The sequence below is a fragment of the Ochotona curzoniae genome, unplaced genomic scaffold (genome assembly GCF_017591425.1).
Source record: "Ochotona curzoniae isolate NIBS_2020 unplaced genomic scaffold, NIBS_Ocur_1.0 contig_883, whole genome shotgun sequence".
NCBI classification, from domain to species: Eukaryota; Metazoa; Chordata; class Mammalia; order Lagomorpha; family Ochotonidae; genus Ochotona; species Ochotona curzoniae.
Window position 1 is genome coordinate 34,442,336 of NW_024466599.1, and position 23,075 is coordinate 34,465,410.

Below are 23,075 nucleotides of genomic sequence, written 5' to 3' on the forward strand. Positions count from 1 at the left end.
GTGCAAGGAGGTAAGAATAAGGCTTTGCTATGTGCCCAGAGGGGAAACCAACCCACTAGGGGGGGACAGGCACCCGTTCCTGCCTTGCTGTTTGGAAACAACCCATTCTCCTGATGAGGAAACTGAGGCCCAGACACCAAGTGATTTGCCCAGGGTTGTGCATCCAGTAAGTGGCTCAGCCAGGATTGGTGCACACGGTCTGCCCTGCTTTCCATTGCTCTTGTTCCTCATTCATATCTGCAATAAAGTTGTCTTTAGTTGCTGGAAGGTCTCATTGCCTCCAAATTCTGCCTTCCTCCTCTGTGTGTGTGTGATGTCTCAGCAGCGGCCTTTCTCACACTTCAGAGACAGAGCTAGCTTTGTCATTTGTGGGGCTCCAGGCAAAGTGATAACATAAGACTTTGGTTCAAACGCACAGGAAAGCATCTCTCTCTGATTCAATTGTTTGCTAATTAGCATCTGCCTCCTTCAGCCACAGGGATCACCCACCAAGCAAGGGCAGATCCCCCACAGGGACCCGAGACCCTGCCCCACATCTTGTTATGTAGCACCTACGCTTCCTAGCCTGATGCTTCCCTGGACCCAGCTCTCTGCTGGGAGCAAGTGACCAGTGCTGTGGCAGGAGTCAGGGGATGGAGACTGTAAGCCCATAGCATGTGCTCCATCCCCCTTCCACTTTATTTACAACACACAGATTCTCAGTGAAGTTACTGAGAAAGATAAGACAGCAGCCACACAGTATTAGCCTCCTTCTATCCCTGCCCAGTGGCTTGTCTGCCACAGCCTGAAGCTGGACAAGGACAGACTCCCTAGAGATATTATTCAGTACTCAAACGATGGCCTTGTGTCCTTGTGCCTGTGACCCCACATCTGGGCTGCCTCACTCTGGCTTCTCTTGCAGAATAAGCCTGCGTCTCCTGGGTAGGGGCTTCAGATGCACCTGCTGCATGCTCAGGAACGTTTTCAACCTTTCCCTGATCTCTGGTCCCGTCCACTAGGGCTGCATGGTGCCTGGGGCGTCTCCCTGGCTCCAGCTGAGCTGTCTGCTCCTCAGGGTGCCCAGTCTGCAGGCAGGTGGGGGTGCACTCACCCTCTGTAGCACTGTGGATCATTTCTTGGGGGCTCCCATCTGAAAAAAAGCCATATCTCCTGCTTGTTGGGGTGTTCCTTTCCTCACCAGGGGCTTCTAACTGCTTTTTTTTTCTTGTAAACATTTTGTTATTTACTTGAAAGGCAAAAATTGTAGAAAGAGGGAGAAACAGACACACAGACATGCATAGATGTTGATTGTCCATCTGCTGGCTCACTCCCCCAAGTGGCTGTAATGGTTGAGTCAGTCCAGAATGAAGCCAGGAGCCTAGAACTCCATTCAGGTCTCCCATGCGGGGGACAGACACACAGTTGCTTGGGCCATCTTGCACTGTTTTCCTAGGCACATTAGCAGGCAGCTGGATCAGAAGTGGAACAGTCAGGACTGGAATTGGTACTCATGTGAGATGCTGGTGTTGTAAGTGGTGACTTAACCTAATGTGACACATTTTTGGCCCTGGCTTGTTGCCTTGTCTTGGCGGGGGGTGGGGTGGGGCAAGATTTATTTTTTACCTAAAAGGCAGAGTTACAGAGAAAGAAGAGAAAGATTTTTCATCCCTGATTCACTCCCCAAATGCACAAAATGGCTGGAGCTGAGCTCCAAGGCCAAGAGCTAGGAGCTTCTTCTGTGTCTCTCATGTAGGTGCAGAGGCTCAAGGACTTGGGCCATCTTCCACTGCCTTCCCAGGCCATTGCCAGGGAGCTGGATTGGAAGTGGAGCTACCGGGACTTGAACCGACACTCATATTGGATGCTGATGCTGCGAGTGGAATGCTGGTCCCTGGTTGCTCTTTTTGTTGTTCTTTTGTTAAAGCTTTGGGTGGGAAGGGAGCTAAATCCTTGAATTTGGTTCACTATGCCTAACCAGAAGTTAGGTGTGTCTCGGGTGGATGGCAGTGGGGGGGACTTCTGTTTTGAAAGATGATGTTCCTTCACTAAGCATTTATTGAGACAGGTGCTCGAAGATGGTGATGAAGGGTAAGATGGTACTCTGGAAGGCTGGAATGTGACTGCAGAGGAGAGGGGACCTGTACACGGAGGGCTGTGACTTAAGGAGTCAGGCGTCTACTATGGATCTGGGGCTGCACCTGGGGCAGAATCTGAAGTTGGTGGCACAATCCAAGAAATGCTTTCTAACAGAGAGAGAAAGCTTTTCATTTTTTTTTTTAAATCTCATTGCTGTTATTTTCTCACTTAGTTTTGTGTTCAAGGTGATTCTGTATTTGGTTTTTCTTTTGACAGTCTTCTCTGTTGCTCAGTTATTATTTAAAAAGAAAAAAAAAAGGTTTCTAATCTCCCCGGATCTAGAATAGCAGACAATCAAGTATGTTTGAAATGCATCTAAAATAGAAGTTAATTAGGCTGTGAGTCAAGGTTTGAAGGACTCAGCTGTGAGTAAAATGCATAAACTTTAATGAATCAATTCTGTGACTTCTATTTTTACTGCCCAGTAGCCTCCCTAGCTCCTGAAGTTTAATTTCTATTCCTGATAACCAACATTGATTGTCATACAAATGAAACATCTATTCTGTTACAACTCTTGAAACCTCAGCTGCTGGCCACGTCTCACTTATAACCACATGTCCTTCGTTCTTCATGAAAAAAAAAAATACACTGACCTTTGGTTTGTCCGGATGTATTTTTTTTTTTAATTTCACATTTTTCTTGGTTTAAAAAGGCTGGTTTTTATTCCATTTTATTATATCTAAAATGTTGGTGGGGGGGTCTTAGCATTAGTTTATTTTTTTCTTTCTGTGAAAGAAAGAGGAAGAGACATACAAGATGAGCTTCTACCTACTGGCTCACTGCTCAGATGCTCACACCAGCCAGAGCAGGGCCAGATGCTGGGCACTCAGTCCAGGTGTGTTGCGTGGGTGGCAGGCACCCAGTGACTTGAGCCATCACTGCATCTCCCAGGACCTGCAGTGGGAGGAAGCTAGAGTCAGGATCTGGAGTTGGAAGGCGAGCCCAGAACTCGGGTGTGGGAGGCAAGCATCTTACCTGTTAGGCTGAATGCCAGCTCCATGGTGTTTCTCACATGGCATGCGACCGCACATTTCAGCAGCAGTGATGTCTTTGAGCCAATGAAGACAGTTCTGTTGTCACTTAGAACAGCTGGACATGTGTCTGGTTTCTCCGACCCTGTCCCCTGTGTCATATTGGGAAGTAACTTTTTTTTCCCCGATCACCTTCTCCCAATAATAGGCATGATGACATCAATAGTAGCAGGCATGTGTAAAGTATCTACTATGTGCTTGTTCCTTCTCCAAGAACTTTTCCAGTACCTCTTCACTGATTCCATGACTGTCACCCCCATTTCATGGATGGGAAGGCTAATAGGCAGCAGTAGAATCCGAAAGGTCATTCTAGATTGCCACTGGTGATTCTGGGAAGTTGAAGTATCATCGTTCTACTCAGGGGTTCTTGACTAGGGCTTAGAATCAGGTAGAGCTTTTGCAAAATGCAGAATTGTCTAAGGAATCCTAGAGTGCAGTCAGAGTCATGGATCCTGGTTTAAGTTGTTTTTGTGAGATCCTCTGCCCATGAAAGTCTGAGGTCTCTGATGCCACCCCTGGGATGGTGGCCCAGCTGGGGTGATCAGGACGGCTGAGCTTCTTGTGAAGTGGGGTCCCTTGGCTGGGAAATAAGCCTGTGAGATCTGCACCCTGTTTGTGCATTTAACTATTCTTTGTTTCTTTCCCTTTCTCTTCCTTCCAGCTCTGGAGTGCACAGAAAATCAAGCAGGTAAAATAAAGTTAGGCATTCACTTTCTTCCCTGCTCTGAGCTCTCTTTGACCCTGCCCTGCTCTGGCCCTGAGATCCAGCTGAAGCCCTCCTTCCCATGGCTATTGTGTGCCCAGCCTCTTCCCTTCTGTTTGCCCCTGGCCGCCTCTCCTCTTCTCCCTGCCCGAGCACCAATAGGTGTGAGGATGGGGGAGCCTGGTGCTCCATGCAGGCTGCCTTTCCCTGGGTGCAGAGCTCTGGAAGGACCAGGGCTGCATTTCTGAGAGCCTAATGTGTGCCAGGACCTGGGAGAGGGGCGCTGCATCCTAGACACAGGCATCTGGTCTCGCCTGCATTCGGCTATGAGGGTTGCTCAGGAAGAGGAGCAGATGTTTATGGCCTTGTTCTGGACTTCTGTTGCCTTGCAAGAGGATTCACTGGCCAGAAGGCAGTACCCAGCCTGTTCCCTCAGGAGGCTGTCCTTCCCCACCCCACCTCCCTAATGCCTCTGCTTATCCCCCTCCTGCTCCCTCGTCTGGACCCTGGGCTCCTGGCAGGCTATTCTGCACCCGGACACCAATGAGAAGATCTTCATGCCCTTTAGAATGTCAGGTAAGCCCTGAGTTCTGCCCTGCCTGGGATGCTTACCATGCTCGTGGCTCCAGGGGCATCCCAATGTGCACTTGGAGGAGGGGGAGGAGCCTGTCACACACACACCCCTGCGTGTTCACCTTGGCTCAGCTCTATAAGACTTTGGCGAGGTCTCCAGACCCCCATGAAACGTTCCCACCTTTTCCTTTTTCTTTAAATATTTTACACTGATTTCAAAGAGTTACAGAAAGAGAGAGAGAGAGAGAATTATCTTCCACTTGATGATTAACTCTCCAATGGCCTACGGCACCCAAGTTTGGGCCAGGCTGAAGCTGGGAGCCAGGAACTCTGTATCTCCCACATGGGTAGCAGGAACTCAAGTACTAGGGCCGTCATCAGCTGCCTCCCAGAGACTGTGTTCACAGAGAGCAGGTTTGTACCACTCTACTGAGATGTCTCACCTGGGTGCTGGAGACTGAGAAGGCTCAGCCACATGTGCACATGTGCCCTGCAGGCAGGGAGGGATTTCACTTTCAGAAATAGCCAGAAAGCAGTGGAGGCGAAAACCCGTGCCAGAAAGATAAGCCGAGAACAAGGGGATGTTGCAGGGTCCTTGGGAAAGGTCCCATCTTGCATCATGAGTGTGGGCAGCAGCATGGTGAATCCATGGAAGAAATCACCAGGGGCCGCTGGGGGCGCCCTTGGCGTTGGCATCCTTGCCAGGAGGAATGGAGCTATGGGTCGTAGGGGGTAGTGGGTTCTGCCTAATGAAAGGGGGACAAGAAGGCTGGGGACACACAGGGCTGAGTGACCTGAGGGACTGCACCCCTTCACCAGGGCCACTGTGGAGACCAAGCCCGGAAGGCACTGGGATGTCTTGTCAGAGCTGACTTTCTTATCTCTCTGTTCACAGGTTACATTCCTTTTGGGACACCAATTGTAAGTGCTACCTTCAAAGAACTTCCATTTCCTGAAAACCAAAATGGAATATATAATTTTATATCATCATTCGTTGATACTTGACTGTGATTGATTTAGGATAAATTCCTAGAGAGGAGCTGTTGGATGAAATGATATAGATTTCTAGAGATTTGTGTTCGGGTTGAGTCACTGTCTGTATTGTCAGTATCCCATATGGACATTGCTTTATGTGATGTCTGCTCTGCTTCTGGTCCAGCTCTGCTCTAATATGCTTGGGAAAGTAGTGGAGATGGCAGATGGCAGATCTCTTTCTCTTTCTGTGTTCCTCTGCCTTTCAAATGAAAACAAACAAACAAACTTTTTTTTAAAAAAGAGACGATATAGATTTCTTTTTGGAGGCAATGAGACAGACACAAAACCAAAAAGAGACCATTCTCATCTGCCGATTCACTCCTCCAAGGTCCACAATAGCTGATATTGGGTCAGGCAGGAAATCGGGAGCCATATACTCCATCCATGCCTCCCCTGGGTGTGGCCAAGACCTGACTCCTTGCGTCATCATAGCTGTGTCCCCAGGGGCTGTGCTGACAGACAGCTGGAGTCACAACTGGAGACACACATCAACCCTGGACACTGCCCTGCAGGACATAGGGAGGTCTGGACTGACATTTCAACTGCCAGACCAAGTGCCCAGCACTCTCCTGGCCAATGGCGTGCCGGCCTGCAGGCCATGGGAAGTTCCCTCCTACATTCAGTATTCTGCAGTTTAGAACCTGTTTCAAAATAATTTTGGGTGAAAAGATAACCCCAGAGGACTGATACTCTCTGAAGTCATTGGTTCCTATTTAAAAATGTGCAGAGCCATAATAGTCTAGTTTACTGGTATGTGTTTTATACATCCAGGAGAATATGCATGGGTGTGATAAGCCGCAGGAGCCTGAATCTGTTGGTCACTGGGGAGGCACAGGAAGCAGTGGAGTAGGGAGAGAAAGGCGCATCTCGTCTGTTTTCTTGTGTTTCATTTCCACAAAATGTTCACCAACGTTTGTTAGACTGGCAATGTTTGACAGCATGTGAGCATACACTTACTGTTGTTCTCTGTGCTTGAAGCATTTCGTTATTTTATACATTTGATCCTTATTTTAAAAGTCATTTCTTTCCTCCAAGATTATGTGTTTTTTCAGCCAAAATGTAATGTACAACTTTCTGGGGTATGATGTGATAACTTGATTTGTATAAATGATTCTATCGAGAGAATTGGCATTTTTTAGCTCCTGGGATGTTTGTCATACCTTCACGTTGGGAAGCTTCTAGCTCCCTTGGTCTCATTCTTTATAGGATATAACAAGGTGCTGTGACCTTGGTTATCTTCATGTGCTGGCGGGTTCTAGAACTAATGCCTCCTTCTAACGTTAGACGTAATTCCTTCACACACACACACACACACACACACACACACACACACACACACACACACAGGTATGCACACCCCCATCTTTAGGAAGTTTCTCTGAAGCCACAAGGTTGTTCTAAACTATGCTGAGCAAAGAATTATAACTCACCCACTGCAGCTGTGTGTGTGCTTTTTCTGCATTTCTAGTTGTATGTATCTCAGAGCAATGGTGTTGGGGGTGCTCACAACAGTTTTATTGTCTTGATGTTATTCTCTCTCTCTCACACACACATCTTCCTTTTATTGATTAGTTTTGCCTTGAATTCTGCTGATCATGTTAGTATTTCTGTTCCTGTTTTGCGTAATGTTTGCCTTGTACATCATTGCCTATCTGTTTTTCTGTCAGTTGGTACATTTTTGTTATTCTAGCTTATATGTCAATTCTAGACAAAATGTAGTAGCTTTATTTTACTTTTTAGCACCATCTAAGAGATGCTGTCTTTAATTTCATTTATTTATTTTAAGAATTTATTTACTTTTGTCAGAAAGGTAAATTTACAGAGAGGAGAAACAGAAAAATTTTCCATTCGCTAGTTCACTCCCAAAATGGCTGCAATGGCTGGAGCTGAGCCAATCCGAAGCCAGGAGTTTCTTTCAGGTTTCCCTTGTTGGTGCAGGGTCCCAAGGACTTGGTCCATCCTCCATTGCTTTCCTAGGTCATAAGCAGGGAGCTGAATAGGAAGTGAAGCAGCTAGGACACAAAGTGTCACCCAGATGGGATGTCGGTGCTTGAAGGTGGAACATTAGCCATTTGAGCCATGGCACTGGCTCCTTGTCTTTAATTTAAATGAAACTCACTTGTATTTACTGTGCCTCTGACTAGTCTGACCACAGCCCCACCATCAGGTGGGATTGCAATAGAGGCACTTTTCATCAATTCTTTTTGTTTCTTATGTTGTGTGAATTTAGATGGGGGTGTCTAAATTCTCATAGTTACCATTCATCTGTAATAATTCACAGTAACAAATGTAACATTACATACCAGTGATCAGATCACAGGTCCCTGTGCTGTAATGCTATGGGTTAAGTTACTGCCTGTAATACAGCATCCCATATAGGTATTAGTTCCAGCTTTAGTTGCTTCACTTCTGACCTGCTCCTTGCTAACACTGGCTGGGAAAGCACCAGAAGATGGCCGTGGTGCTTGGATTTCTGCCATGAACTTGTGAGGCCAGGGTTTGAGTTGCTGGTTCCTGATTTCAGTCTATGCCAGCCCTGGCCATTGCAGCCATTTGGAGAGTGAGCCAATGGAAGGAAGATATTCTCTTTGTCTTTCATCTACTCTGTTTTTTTCTCTTACTCTGTGTGTGTGTGTCTAACTCTGCCTTTCAAATAAATAAAAATATACATTTTATTAAAGAATTGTCACACATGTGCATTTGCCCACCCTGCCCACATAGGAAGATGCATGGAATATTTTGTTGTACTGACAGCACCATTTACCTCTGTCTGTTTGCCTGGTGTGGGAAATATCATCATCATCATCATCTGGAATCTTGTCAGATTTATATAACTTTTCTTGATACCCATATTAAGCATCATGGTTACTTAAGCTGTGTGTGTGCGTGTGTGTGTGCATGTGTGTGTGTGTGTGTGTGTGTAGAATTTCTTTGACTAATATCCAGGCTGCCCATCTGTGGGCAACACGTTTTGTGAATCCTTGCATATTTCTGGAGATGCTCTGCCCGCCCCTCTTCGTCTGTGAACAATGCGTGGCCTCCTCCTCTCTTCCTTCCTAGGTAAACATCCTCTCTTCCCCTAGAATCATATGGGGCTTTTTTTCCTCTTTATTTTTGGAGTTCAGTAATATTCCTAGGATTAAAAGACGTTTCTCTCTGTGTATTTTATAAAATGATACAAGTAATATATGAATGTATTCTTGGGGATTCAAAAATACCATCACGAATTTTTTTTATAAAGAATATTTTAGAAGCTGAGCAAGTATTGGATGCAGGTTCTGTCCGCTCTGGATTCAGCATCAGCGGAAGTGTGGGTCCTTCTGATGCACCCAGATCTATGCTCAGAAGGGACCTCTGATAGAAATGTGGTGTGAGCCTCCTGGCTTTTTTTTTAATTAGATATTTACATGCATATATATCTTATAAATTGAAATTAAACATAGAACAGGAAACTTATTTAGCACAATTAGCTGCTACGCTTAGCAGTTTGCCTGCGTGAGGGCGGGCTTTGCTCATGGCTCACCAGCTTGCTTGTTCTGCTGAACGCTGCTTTCTCGCTGCGTGGGGTTCAGGTGGATTCTGGTTATTTGCTATTAGAAGAAAAGCTCTGTGGAGAGCCTTGTCCAATTCTTGCTGCACAAGTATGATGGCTACTCAAGGGCACATTCCAGATGGTGGAATTCTGCATGCGTTTCTGAGTGTGAGCAGTGCAGCCGAGGTTCCCCACGCCTTCCTAATGGTGATGCGGCCTTCAGGAGTGAGGGTGTAACTTCTTAGGAGGCCTGGAAACTGTTTTCCCTGCACGCAAGTGATGGTGCTGCTTTCCATCTACTGTGGGCTGCTTTTACTTTCTCTTCTGTGACTCACCTGTCAGGCCCTTTGTGCCTTTTTCTGTGGGCTACAACTTTCCAACTGAGCAAAGGGGCTCTTTAGGTATTTGAAAAAGTAGCCCTGTGGATTATATTCACTGCAGCTGTTTATCCTCCAGCAGTTATCTTCCTTTTCCTTATGGTCTCTCTCTCTCTTCTCTCTCTCTCCTGTGCTCTCTTCTGCTGGTTTACCCCATAATGCCTAGAACAATTGAGCCTGGGTCAGGCCAAAGCTGGAGGTTGGGAATGCCAGGGGCATATTAGAATGAAACTAGAGTTGGAAACAGAACTATCTGGTGGCCCAGGCACTCTCATTTGGTTGCAGTCGTCCCAACTGATGGCTGGACCGCTAGTCCACCTGCCCCAATGGGCTTAAACCCAATCATCCCTCATTCCCTGTGTTGTGAATCCAGTGCCCTTCTCCCACCCATCTCCTTCCTCAAGTGCCTGGGTTTATGAAAGTCGAGAAATGGGCCCTTAGATGTGTTTATCAGCCTTCTAGCTTATTCATTTCTGCTTTTCTTTTTGTGATACCATTTTTCTCCCCTTTGTCTGTGGTTGGTTGCTTGCTTTTTGCTTTGACAGTTTAGCTTATTTGTTCTCATTTTTTAGGAAAAGATTTATTTATTTTTATTGGAAAGGAAGATTTACAGAGAGAAGGAGAGACAGAGGGAAACATTTTCTGTCCACTGGTTCACTACCTAAATGACCACAATGGCCAGAACTGAGCCAATCTGAAGCCAGAAGCCAAGAGTTTCTTCCGTGTCTCCCACACAGGTGCAGGGTCCCAAGGCCCACAAGCTGGGAACTGGATGGGAAATGAAGCAGCTAAAACATAAACCGATGCCCATCTGGGATGCTTGTGCTTGCAGGTGGAGGATGAGCCATCACATAGGCTCCTATTTGTTCTTATTTTTTCCTTGTTATTAACATGTTTAGGGCTGTGACTTTGCCCCTGAATTTAATATATGCTTAAAGCTTAATGTTTTAGTGATCCTATGCTGCTATTTTCTAAATGAGTTTGGCATTATAGTTTTGCTTCATTGTTACTCAAGTAGTCAAAAGAACACTTTTTTTTTTGCAAATGTGTTCTTTTGTTATCTTATTTTCAGAGTAAACTCTGCGAGTCTGTCATTTGAGACTTACTATGGTTTTGTGTCAGTTGTGATTAGCATAATCTGTATGTCATCTAAAACCCAAAATAACAGCTTCTTTCATGTTAAAGATTTTGGAGGTAAGCTGAGCTCTACAGTGTCACGGGAACTCAAACGTCCATTTTTTTTTTTTTAAAGATTTATTTTTATTATTTTTTCATTGGAAAGGCGGATATACAGAGAGGAGAGACAGAGAGGAAGATCTTCCGTCTGATGATTCACTCCCCAAGTGAGCGCAACGGGCCAATACTATGCCGATCCGAAGCCAGGAGCCTCCTCCGGGTCTCCCACGCGGGTGCAGGGTCCCAAAGCTTCGGGCCGTCCTCGACTGCTTTCCCAGGCCACAGGCAGGGAGCTGGAAGGGAAGCGGGGCTGCCGGGATTAGAACCGGTGCCCATATGGGATCCCAGGCGTGCTAGGCGAGGACCTCAACCACTTGCGCCACCGCGCCGGGCCCAAACGTCCATTTTTATACACTACCATTCTCAGTGCTAACCTTTGTTGGAAAAATCACCTTAGAGCCCAGAGTGATTGCTAGAGTTCCAGCCATTGCATTCACACTGCAAAGAGCGTAAGGAAGACAGGAGTACAGGGGGCACGTTCTCCAGCTGAGTGGGGTCTCCCCAAGGTGGCTTTTTGGAAGTTTCAGACAGAAATTCTTTTTTACATTTTATGTAGCTTGATATATATGATTGTTCCCCATTATATAGAGATTTTATTAGTAAGAAGGGATGAATGGCTAATAAGTTGGCTTTAAAAAAAAGAGTCCGTTGTAATAATTTTAATAGAGATTTTTATTTACTGAGAGAAAAGAGAAAGACAGATCCACCCATTGGCCCAACCCCCAAATGGCTGCAACAACTGGGGCTGGGCTGGGCCAAAACTGAGGCCTGGACTGTATCCCAGCTTCCCACATAAGTGGCAGGGGCCCAAATACTTGGGCCATCTTCTGCTGCTTTCCCAGATGCACTAGCAGAGAGCTGGATCAGAAGCAGAACAGCCAGGCCTTGAACCAGTGATGTGATACCAGATCTTGCTATTGCAGATGGCAGTTTAACCCGTTGCACTATAGCGCTGGCCCAATTTTTATAAATATCCTATCAACACTCAGGAAAGAAAGACATTTTGAAGCATCATATCTTTGCCAGACCATGTTTGAACCGGCAAACATCCAACATGGGACTCACTTCTGAGAAGCTGGTGGGCTCTAAGTTAGCGCCTTCACCTGGAGTGACCTGGCTAGGCTAATAGAAGCTGAGTTTGTCGTTCAAAGGCTGGCACTCACTCCGGCTCTCCTCCTGCTTTCTGCTCTCTTCTCATCCTCTCCAAGATAAGTCCATCATTGCAGGGTCGCTGGGGTCCCCTGGGCCTCCTGGGAATGTGGGTACCATCCTTTCCCATGCCAGCATTTGTTCGTTGCTGAAGCAGGAGCTGTGCTGGTCCCATTGGAACTGGTGCTGTTGTGGCCAGGGGCAGCTGTGCTTCTGTGAGTGTATGTGGGGTGAGAACGGCCACCGTGGTAGCTGAGATCCTGCAGGAGTGCGAGCAGGCCTCCAAGGCAGCCAGAACCTGCTGCAGCTTCTTAGCCAGGAGGAGCCACACTCCCAGGTTCAAAATAGCCAGGCCAGTGGTGGGTCCCAGAAGAACCTGGAGCCCTGGAGTACTGTGTCCTTCCACCCTGGCGCTTGGCTGTGGGCACCACTCACCGTGACCACTCATCAGCCCTGCTGCCTCTTCCTGTCACCTCCCAGCCACTGCCTTCCCTGGTGTGGCGGGAGCTTGGTGGCTGTCTCAGCATTTACCCAAAGCCTGGTACCCCTAGCCACCTCCGCCACTCTAAGGCCCTGCTGTTGCCTGGTTGCACTGAGCCTCTTGGTAAATGCCAGGTCTGAAGGGGAAGGCCGATTCCAGTCCACACCTTAGGGAGGTCCCTGGCCTGCTGCAGTGGGTAAGAAATTTCTGCATGCAAAAACCACTGAAAATGCTTACTGAAATAGAAACGGGGGTGCCAGCAAATGTGCTAGGAAGAGAGGCCCTGAGAGATGAATGGAAGGGGCAATGAGGCTGGCAGATGCCTCAGCTCAGAAGCTTCTGGAAGCAGCCCCCAAGCTGCCTCGGACCAGTGTGCCTATCCTGGTTCCTCTACTCCCCCAGCAGAGAGGACCTCTGCCCCCAGCCACTCAGCCCACAGGGCTCAGGCGGAATGAGCTAGTTTCCTCCCAGAGGCTGCTGCCAGTTTAGTCAGCAGATTTCACAGATCCACTGGCACCCATGGAGTGGCTTATTTTAAACTTAACATTTCAAGATGGGAACTTTTCTCCCTTTGGTGTGTGGCAGAGCGGTCCCAATTTATACACACGCATGGCGGTGAAGCCAGGGTGCTGAGGCTGCTCTGGGGGCCGCCTCAGCTCTTGTTTCCCACTACCCACCCCAGCGCAGTCTCTGCTTAGTACCAGGCATCCGCCAAGACATGTGGCCCTGGTCCTTCCAGGCATGGGGGTGACTTGGGAGACTCTAGCCATATCTGGCTTTCCCCCTCTCCATTTGTCCACCTGCTGCTTGGGCCTGCACCCCTGGTCACTGTTGTGCCTCAATGCCAGGAGCTGGCTTCCTTCCCTGGTTCTGTGTGTCTCCAGGGCTGCTGTACTCCTGTCAGGTCTGGAACTCTCCACATGCAGGCACTAAGTGCCCATGACCAACAGGGGCAGGATGGGGACATAAGAAGGGACCGGAAGCATCTGCTTGATGAGTCTGGTGGCTTTGGGTTAAGTACAAATCCGAGTCCATCCAGGATATTCTGTCTCATGTTAACATCCCAGGTGCTCTGTGGACTTAGAAACCCTGAGTGTTACAAGGGGCAGTGTGGGTCCCTCCATCTCCGAGGTGTACAGGGGAGAGGTGGCCTAGACCAAGGCCCATGGCGCAGACTCTGCTGGTCACCCTCTGCTCAATCCCAATCCTGATTTCCTGCCTGTCCTGGCCTGCTGGATCTGGCCAGCAGGGACCACCACGCTTGGACCAAGGGTATTTTGTTGACCCTACTGGCACCCTTTAAGTAGCCACGCCTCTCTGACACTGCTCAGTTAGCCTCATCAGGCATAAGGTGGAGACAAAGAAGGAAAAAGCATCAGTTAGTGGGGACCCATGGCAGGCCCACTGGTGAGGAGGAGCATGTTGGTGTTGAGGCAGGCGGAGGGTGTGGGGGACAAGGTCAAGGGTGGCTGTCATGGGGACTTACCTTGTGATAACACCTACTGTGGGGATGAACCATGCACGGGTCGGAGAAGCTCCCTGGAGGAGGTGGCAGCTTGGCTGAACCCTGAAGGGTGAGGAAGCAGGTGCTAGCCAAGTAGAGAGAGGGTGGAGGGAGAGAGGGACAGCGGTTTCTGCCATTATCACAACAAGCAAGAGTTTGCTGCATTCTAGCCCAAGTTTCACCACCTGGTAATAATGCATTCCCTCTAGCTTCTCTAGATTTTCTACACTTAGCCTTTAATCCATTGCTTTTGTCAGTTTTGTCTGAGACGTGGCCTAGGACAGGTGGCACACAAAATTGTGGAGGTGCCCAGGGCTTCTCCGCTGGCCCTCACCTTGAGCTGTGCCCCACCCTTCCTGGCCAAGCACTACAGAGGTCTTTCTGTGGCCAAGAATTGTTTCAAGTTCCTTCTGCTGAGTGAGCGCTGTTCTCCCCTCTTGGTGCTGAAGACACCCGCTGCAGCTTCAGGAACTCTGTCCTGGATCTGTAAGGCTTGTGATCCAAGATGATGCTTGCTTGGTTGGTCGGTGAGGAATGCAGGCTCTGTGGCTGGGAGCATAGAGCACAGCCAAGACTGGGGAAGAGCTGGGCAACAGGAGCATACGGACAGTGCTCCTGGCATGGAGCAGCACTGGTTCTACACCAGACACTGCACCCAGATGTTTTCTGTCCTCTCTTGGCTGTCCCAAGATTATCCCCGTGTGACTGATGAAGATGTGGAGGCACAAAGAGCTCGGGAACTCACCTGATGTTCCCATCGCTTATTAATGCAGGCTGCAGCATTTGACAATCAGCATAAATTGTAGTCCCCAGAGTCCAGTGAAACACTGGAGAGGAAGGGGACAGCCAAAGAATGGAGAGAGATGGGGCAGGACCACACCAAGGCCTCTCACCATGCTGCAGGCTATAAATGGGAGCAAAGATCGGCTGAGCCACTTGGCCAAGGTCCTGCAACAGGCGAGAGGGAGGCTGGGCTAGAAATCCTCTCTGCTGGCTCCTGCTTCGCTCTTTTTCCCCTCTGCTGGGTAGCAGTGCTTTCTGGGCACTCTGCAGCCGTCTGCGCGGCCACGCCTGCTGCATCTCCCTCTTGGAAGAGATGCAGCCCACTGGCGTGGAAGCCGAGTGGACTGGCTCACTTACTCTCTTTCTCTCTCCCATCTCTTTCTTCCTTTCCCTGCCGTGTTCTGGAAAGGGCAGCGGGAGGGAATGTGGGCAGGTTGCACCAGAGATTTACATCTGAGAGCTGAAGGGAACATTTATTTTTAATTTCGACTTAAAAAGAAAAAAAGGAAGTTATAAAATATCTGCTCCTGCTCCTGGGACTGCGCAGATGGTGCTGCGCTTTGCCTAATAGGGAAGGGGGCTGGCATCACGTGCTGTGTCCCTGCCTCCCTGCGAGGACCTGGGGGGCAGTGTCCCTGCCTGCCCCACCCAGCCCTAAAACTCTCCAAGGCCCTGGGTGGCCAGTGCTGCCTGGCGTTCTCCTACTCGCCTCTCCAGCCTGCTTCTGCTGGTTTTCCAAACCTCCCTGGTCAGGCCAGTTCCTCAGCTGTCCTTGTTCCTGTGTACACATACACATGTGCACACACATGCATGCACACACAAGCACACACCTCTGCTCCCTCCAACTTCTCCCTTTGCACATAACCAGAGCCCACTGACCTGGTCCCTCCCTGAGCTCATACATACCCAGTGCCTCACATTCAGCATCTTATTTTTGTCATTGTGTTTATGGGTTCAGAACCCCATCCTCCTCTCCCCAAGTGGGTGGTGGGCAACATAGGGGGACACAGCTGGAGCTCCCTACACAGGCAGGAGTGGGACTGGATCCCTTCTTCCTTTGTGCCCCAGGAAGAAGCACAAAGGCCAGATCACTGGAGTTCTCTAAGTCTCCCCGTTTGCAAGACACAGGAGATAGTCTCTGGTTTCGCTTGGTCCCTGGAGTTGCTGTGAGGATTATGGTGAGTGACAAGTCTTTAAGAAAGTGCAATGTGTATTTCAGCGTCCAGGGGTTCTGGCATTGACAACTGGCTGGGTGGACAGGCAGGAGGAGGGGACTGTTCTGTAGGTCACAGAGGGAGAGAGAGAGAGAAAGTGGGCCTGGGTCCTCATTTAGCTTAGAACTCAGAGATGTTCCAGAAACGAGCTGATACCGCTTTTAAAATTGTGTGCTGCAGAACTGAACCCATGAAGATAGAAGGGACCTGGATGAGGAAGAGCAGGGAGGAAGAAAGGAAGGACTGAGGTTCAGGTACAGGATGCAGACAGAGGGGGTCTGTGTGTTGGCAGGTGTGGCTGTAGCCGTCGACTGCTGGCCATGTTTCTTCACAGCCAGGGTCCAGAGAAGCACACTGAAAACAAGAAGTGTGCCCTGGTGTGTTTGTCGTGGAAACCTTGGTAGTGTGAGCTGTGTGGTGGAGAACGGCCATCCCCTGGGTACAGTGAGCCCTGTGGGGCTGTCTGACTGCTCCCTGGCTGTCCGGGAACCTTGCCAGGGAGGAGAAGTGTGGTGGGAGGAGACGAGGTGGTCTGTAGCACGCCCTGTGATAGAAGCCCTGGATTCAGGGGGATGGGGTTCTGAGTTCCAAACAGGAAGACAGCCTGAGCTGTTAAGGTTTGGGGAGATAATGCAATGGGAATGCGTGCTTCCCCTGCTCTGTCTCCCCACCTCCTTTATTAGGCTCAGCTTCCTTGTTCTACCTGGCTCTTGACTGGGGGGCCCTGAGGCACCCCCATGCCATGTATACTATTTGGAGCCAGGGTAGGACCTCCAGAGGTCTTATCTTTATGTTGTGAGAAAGTGAAAGCCTGGATGGGGGGCCTCTTCTACCAGAGACCCCTCTGGGACGGAGCTGAGGTTGGAGGTCTCCTGATGCTTATTCAGTCCCCTGAACTGCCACCACAAAATAAAAAAACCCCATCGAGACTTCAATCTGGTAGAAAAACCTCCTAAGGCAATTCCTCATTGGAGCTGCAACAGCCCTTTTCCATTATATAATTTTATTCAAACTGATATGGGCCAATAAATATAAGTGTGTATGTGTGTGTTCGGTGTTTTAAAACATTTTAATGTTTAAAACATGATTTACTAATGCTGCTGAGGATGTCTCGGATTTGATTTACTGCATAGTATTGAATGTTTATACTTGTTCCTTACAGAAACTCTTGCCAAAGAGCCATTTTATGTACAGGAATAATAAATAAGTCAATATGTGGATGATTGTGCACATTTTCCCCATATGCAATGATTCTTAGGAAACTTGACTTTGCACACAAATGCTCAGAAGGTATATGGAAGACACACACATGGAGTGTTTAATGTCCCAGGCTGGGCCAGTGAGGAGTCCAAAAGTCACTCTTTATCTGATGCAAGACAAAGGAGTGTGTCTAGGCCGTGGGTGATATTTGGACTCAATCGTGGATTCATACTTAGCTACATGAAGTAACCGTGCTTAGCCATGTGTGTTATGTGTTTACTGTTCCCTCATCCATTCACTCACTCATTTAACAGATGTCTATTAGACCTTTGTATTTCCGTCTATGGCTTCTACTCAGTGTAGGTTTTTCTTTCTTGGAGAGTCTGACATAGCAGATACAGTTTCTCCCAAGTTCTGTTTAGAAACCTTTTGGCGTTTCTTAAAATGCTCATGGGGAGGATGTGCAGGGTATGAGGTGCTGGGTCACCCAAAGAGGGACCCGTGTCCTCCTGTCTGTGTGTTTTCATTGTCCCCTTCTCTATGGAAATACTGGAACCTGATCCCCTCTCCCCTGTGACAGAGCTAACAGTCACACTGTACTGCAGATTCATGGGTGCCTAAAAGGGGGTGTGTGTGTGTGTGTGGCTTCAGAGAGCAGGGATTTCTGTCACTGCAGGAGTGGGTTGTGCCATAAGATTTTCATCTCCCAGCCCCATGGCACCCTGTGCTTCAGGTCGTGTGCGCACAGCAAAGCGCATTGCTTTGTGCTGATCCAGCTCCTCCTGCTTGTGGTTGGGCAGTTTTACCTTGCAGAAGTGTAGACTGCCCCTTCAGCCTGCCTTCCCTCTGTCTCCCTCACAGGTGGTCGGTCTTCTCCTGCCCAACCAGACGCTGGCATCCACGGTCTTCTGGCAGGTGAGAGCTCCAGCAAACAGAGGGCTCTTGAAGGAAGCGCCCTAGTGCGTGCTGGTTCAGAACTCTGCCCTGGGGGCTCCTACCCTGCCCTGGCCCAGGAAACCCTGCAGATTAAGCCAGGACTTTGGCCTCACTGAACACGGGTCCCCAGCAACCCAACATGTCTCAGGCTGTTTTGTGTCACTGTAACCTCTGAACAGAGGAATGGGGGTTTGGGGTGGGCGAGTAGCTTGATGGGCACTGTGTCATGGCCTGCCAGTCTGCTCTGCCCTCATGCTTTGTCCAGGGACCCTCATGCTGATGTCAGCAACACATAAATCTGTAGGCTGAGTTGTGCATACCAGAACTGGGGACAATCCCATTCCTAGGGACAACGTGGATCATGGCTCCCAAGAATAGTACAGTGTCTCTCTGTGCAGAGAGAAGGAGCAGGGAGGAAGGTTGGTCTGTCCCAGGAAAAGAGGTCAAGATCTTCCTGAGCAAAACTCCTAAGTGTGTTTGTGTTTTTGCTGGAGGTGGTGCAGGACACTGAGCTAGGGACTGGGTGGGATGGGTTCCTACAAGGTGCAGGGCTGCCTGTTGCTGCAGGAACTTCAAATCACCTGCTCCTGTACGACAGGTAATGCAAGGCTGACGTGGCAGAGGCAGCAGAGCCACCGGGGCAGGGTGGATGGCAGGGATGGGCATGACCACATCCATTCCAGACTTGTGACTGCAGGTGCTAAAGCCAGCATGGTCCCCAGGAAAAGGAGACAGTCACCTGTGGGAGAGATGGAGCTGTCTGTGAGGCTGGACACTATATCGTGGCCTTCCTGATACCATGTCAGGTCCTCCCATGTCGGGGCCGGGGACCTGGTTTTCAGGATGGGGGAGGTGACCACCCTGACTGCTCTCCCCTTGCCTTGTAGTGGCTAAACCAGAGCCATAACGCCTGTGTCAACTACGCCAACCGCAATGCTACCAAGGTGAGTGGGACCACCTGTCGCCCAGGGGCTGGGTCATCCTCCCTGGGCCTGGACCCACATTGCCTGCTCTAGTTCCCTTGTATAAATGGCTAGCCCTCCAACAGGGGGCAGTAGACACAGCCCATCCTTGGCTGTGGCCAGCAGAGTGTGGGAGCAGGGACCCCTCTTGGGAGGAGCAGCTTCCAGGAAGTGACTAAGGTACTTAAAAGAGGAGTGTGGTGGGTGCAGGTCAGCGGATGAATTCTGCTGGTTTCAGAGTTCTTCCATGCAGGTCTTGAACTGGAAGGATGTCACATACCTGGGACCTAAATTCCCCCAGAGTCTCCACCCAGGGTGCCTAGATGCTGTCTTGGTATCCCCAGCTCCCAGACTGCTGGCCAGCAAGCTAAGACTGCTCCTGAGAGGACCTATTCCCTGGGACACCGCTCCCCCCACCCCCCACTCCCCGCCACTGAACTTCTGGGACGACTCAGGGTGAAGGCCTGTTCTGCTTTCTGTTGCTCAGAAAGGGCTGTCACACCCCTCTGGTCGGTACTGTCCCACCTCCCTGCAAAGGCAGAGGGAGGGGAAGGACTAAGGTTCCTTGTGGAGGCTGTTAGTTTGGGGTAAGGGAGGTCTCAGCGTTTTCTTGGGAAAGATGAGGGGGATCAGGAACTGACCTGGGCAGAGATTGCCACTCATGCTCCCTCCCTCTGTTTGGCTGATTCCAGGGACCTTAAGCCAGGCATCTCCCATGTTAAGATTGTAGCAAAGGACACGCTCCTTAGCTTTCTCTTGATCTTCTGGGTTGGAACTTGGCGGTGGTGGTGGATTTTTCCATACAAGCACTGGGTAGCCATGATCTGGTGACTCAGGAGCCCAGAGGCTAAGGCCCAGGAGTGCCCAGCAGCTCATCACCTCAGCAGTGCCCCAGGTGTCCCCAGCTACCCGATGATGTTTGGCCACCTTCAGCCATTTGAGACATCAGCACTGCTTGCCACAGCCACAGACACTCACATCCAGCTGGCAGTGTCTACCAGGGAGCTCTCTGGCATGGGGCAGAAGTGGAGTGGGCCCTTGGCATCTCCCTGGATACTGCCACCTAATGTTTCTGGGACAGGTGATGGACTCAGGGAGGTCTGGACCCCTTGGGCTTCCTGAGAGTCCCTCTCCTTAGTCCGCCCTCCAAGGCTGTCGGGCATGAGTGCTTCTTGCTGGCTGGGGCTGTTGACAAGTGTGGGACATCAGGGCTTAGAGCACCCAGTGGACCTGGAATTCCGCTTCTATCTTGCAGCCTTCTCCTGCCTCCAAGTTCATCCAGGGCTACCTGGGAGCTGTCATCAGTGCCGTCTCCATTGCTGTGAGTAACCCCCCTCCCGACCCCTCACTCTCCCAGCATCCCAGGTGAACCCCAGTGTGAAGGCCAGGCTGGACAAGGCTAGGTGCAGAGGTGGGGCACAGAGGCTTTCCAGGAAGCTGCTGTAGGAGGGACTCTGATAGCAAGAGCACACCTCACAGAAAGGTGCTAGGAGAGTGGCTTTCAAGGAGAGGGGAGCCTGCAAGTACAGAGCAGCACAATGTCCTTGGAGGGCCCATGTTCATCCCACAACTTATGCCAGTGACGCCAAGTCCTGAAGGCTTGGACATGGGTAGGCTCTGAAAGCTACAGGAAACAGAAACATCAGTCTCCCAGGACTTGGAGGAGAACAGCCATTCGCTAGAGGTTTGCAGACCGAAGGAATAATGGGTGGTTGGTCCTTGCTTGCCAGACAGGGCCAAAGTCAGTGGCACAGGTGAGGGCATGGGCCCTGACTGGAGCAGAAGGTCACGCTTTCCCAGAACCACATCCACATTTTTCCTCCCTGTGAGCCCACCCCCGTGCTGACATCTGGAACTCTCTAGGTCCCCTCTGGGTGGCCTCCATACCCAGTTCCAGGAGGGTGAAAGCTGTCTTTGTTACTCTGTCATCTCACTCTTTGTGCAATTAGCACATGGGATTGGTAAGAAAAAACATGATTAGATGTTGCGAATCAAAAACCATAACTACACAGTGAGAGAAATCTCAAATAACCATCTTTTGGTATAATCCACTTGCAGCGTGTTTGCAGTATAATTAAATAAACAGAATCATTGTCCCAGTGATGCGGTATTCCATGATTCATACTCTGTGGTTCACTTTCGCCGTTAAAAGCTTGAGGTTGTCCTGAAATGGCCTCATTTGTGTCACTCCCACGTGGACTGTTCCTGCCGAATCACTGTGAAGTGGGGCATCCCATCCTATGTTCATGATCCCGTTCCTTCCCTAATTCTCTTTGACTCGACACAAAGGACCCAAGCATTGCGGGTCTGTTTGGATGTGTGCCAAAAGGCGGCCATGCACGCCCTGGTTGTCCTACAGCCCAGCAGGAGACTTTTTTTTTTTTGCAAGTCAGAAAAATCAGGGACTTGCTGGGCTGAGGCTAGGAGCTCCTCCAACAGGGGGAAAGGATTAGTTACCCTGCTTCTTGCCCCATAAGATAAGAACAGCCCATGAAGGTCCAGCTTATCAGCTTGAAAATGCCCCTTTCTCCCTGAAGAAGCAGGTAGGGGTGGGAAGGGCAGTCACACAGGTGAGACAGGAGCTGAGTGACCTGGTGGGGACCACTGTCCCGGGGAAGGAGGCCGTTGTTCCAGCGGACTTCTTTCCCCTGCAAGGCTGTGTGAGGGGGAGTCCTGGGACAGCACCCAGCTTCTCTGAAGGACGCTCTTTTGTGTGCCCCATGAAGGACCACTTGCCATTCTGCTACCCAGGACTCAAGCTTGCCCAGATTCAGGCGGTAGAGCCCTGAAGCCCAGGCCCAGGGCCAGGCCCGGCCCAGGTTTGGAACTTTGGGGGCCCTCCAGGGATCCCAGAGCTGGGATCTCATCTGGCAGGGACTAGGGGGCCACCACCCTGGGCCATGTCCATACAGGTGCCACTCTGTCCTCCTCCCTGCCCAGCTCCAGGGCCACCTGCAGGAGGCCCTCCTTTATCACTGCAGCCCATGCACCACTCTCCCTGAACATCCTGAAAACTTTGGTGCACCCCACACTCTCCAAGGTGGCCCCCCCACACCATCCTCACATTGCCCTGCAGTTTGCATATTATCCCGAGCTGGTTGACAAGCCAGCCAGACAGGCATAGGCACCATGCCTTGCCCCCTGCAGAGGGCAGTACGAGGCACTGCCCTGTCCATACTGATTACTTAGGCTGCTGATTGATCACCGGCGCCGTGGCCCCTCTCCGCTCCCATTCGTCCAGTCCATCCATCCGTGCGTCTGAGCCGTGGCTGCAGCGTTCTCCTGCCTGGCGTCTTCACGCAGTGAGGGACTGACTCCGGCAGATGGAGTGGAGTTTCTGACTTGGAAAATCGGCAGCTTGCTTGCTTTTCTTTTGTGTGTGTGTAAATCCCAAAACCTCCGGAGAAGAAACCTTTATTTTCTTTTCCTGCCCTTGTTCTCCGGAACCCCAGGCCCCCACGGCCTCATTAACTGATCTCCACTTCAATTAGTGACAAATCCCCTCCCAGGGTGAGCCTGTTAGGGGGAGATGACCTGCAAACAAGTGTCACGGCCCCAGTGGTTGGCCCTGCTCTGGCATTAATTAAAACGAGTCCCTACAAGCAGGCAGCGCAGAATAGGGGGAGGAGAGAGCTGACAGGCCGAGAGCATGTCCCTGGGACAATAGCTGGAGTAGAGGCTGGCTCCCTCTGTGGAGCCTGGAGAGCTCTCTCCCCACCTCCGCGGGGCCCCAGACTCTGGCCAGCTGCCACTGCCCCTCATCCCCCACCAGGAGTGAGGCATGTGCAGGTGAAGACTGTGGCAGGTGTGGGACCCCTGGGGTGGGCTCACAACCACCCTCTGAACCTTCTAAATAGACTTGGCAGACTCTGGCTGCTTGCTTGAGAGTCCAAAAGAAATTCCGCCTGAAGTTATTTTTGAAATCTAACAGTTTGCTGTCTTTTAACAAAGGAAGCCTCTCTCCATCCTTGCCATGCTTGGTCCATCTTGGAGTTTGTGTCGAGTGCTCCTGTGGTCAGGCCTGGCTGGGCTCCGGCTGCACAGGGCATGAGATCCTGACCCTTTTAGGGGGCGTGGTGTGTGGCAGACATGTAGCAGGTGCCAGAGACTGGCATGGCCTTCACTGGGCTGAAAGGGGAAACTGAGCCCGGACTGTGGCCCTGTCCAAGTCACGTGAAGGGAGGGTGCCGTGGGACTCATGCAAGGCCATCTCCTACAAGGACAGGCCCACCCAGGAGACCCCA

General features: G+C 50.2%; 1 protein-coding gene across 5 annotated transcripts in view; it reads left to right on the top strand.

Moving 5' to 3' along the window:
• SFXN5 (sideroflexin 5) overlaps positions 1-23,075 on the top strand; it is a 95,750-nt gene that overhangs the window by 28,297 nt on the left and 44,378 nt on the right. For all 5 annotated transcript variants that reach the window (XM_040993225.1, XM_040993227.1, XM_040993228.1 and 2 more), the window contains 6 exons: positions 3,808-3,834; positions 4,371-4,425; positions 5,318-5,343; positions 17,795-17,848; positions 18,757-18,813; positions 20,087-20,152. In XM_040993225.1, the coding sequence (XP_040849159.1) occupies positions 3,808-3,834; positions 4,371-4,425; positions 5,318-5,343; positions 17,795-17,848; positions 18,757-18,813; positions 20,087-20,152 (285 nt within the window). The remainder of the gene's footprint in view (positions 1-3,807; positions 3,835-4,370; positions 4,426-5,317; positions 5,344-17,794; positions 17,849-18,756; positions 18,814-20,086; positions 20,153-23,075) is intronic.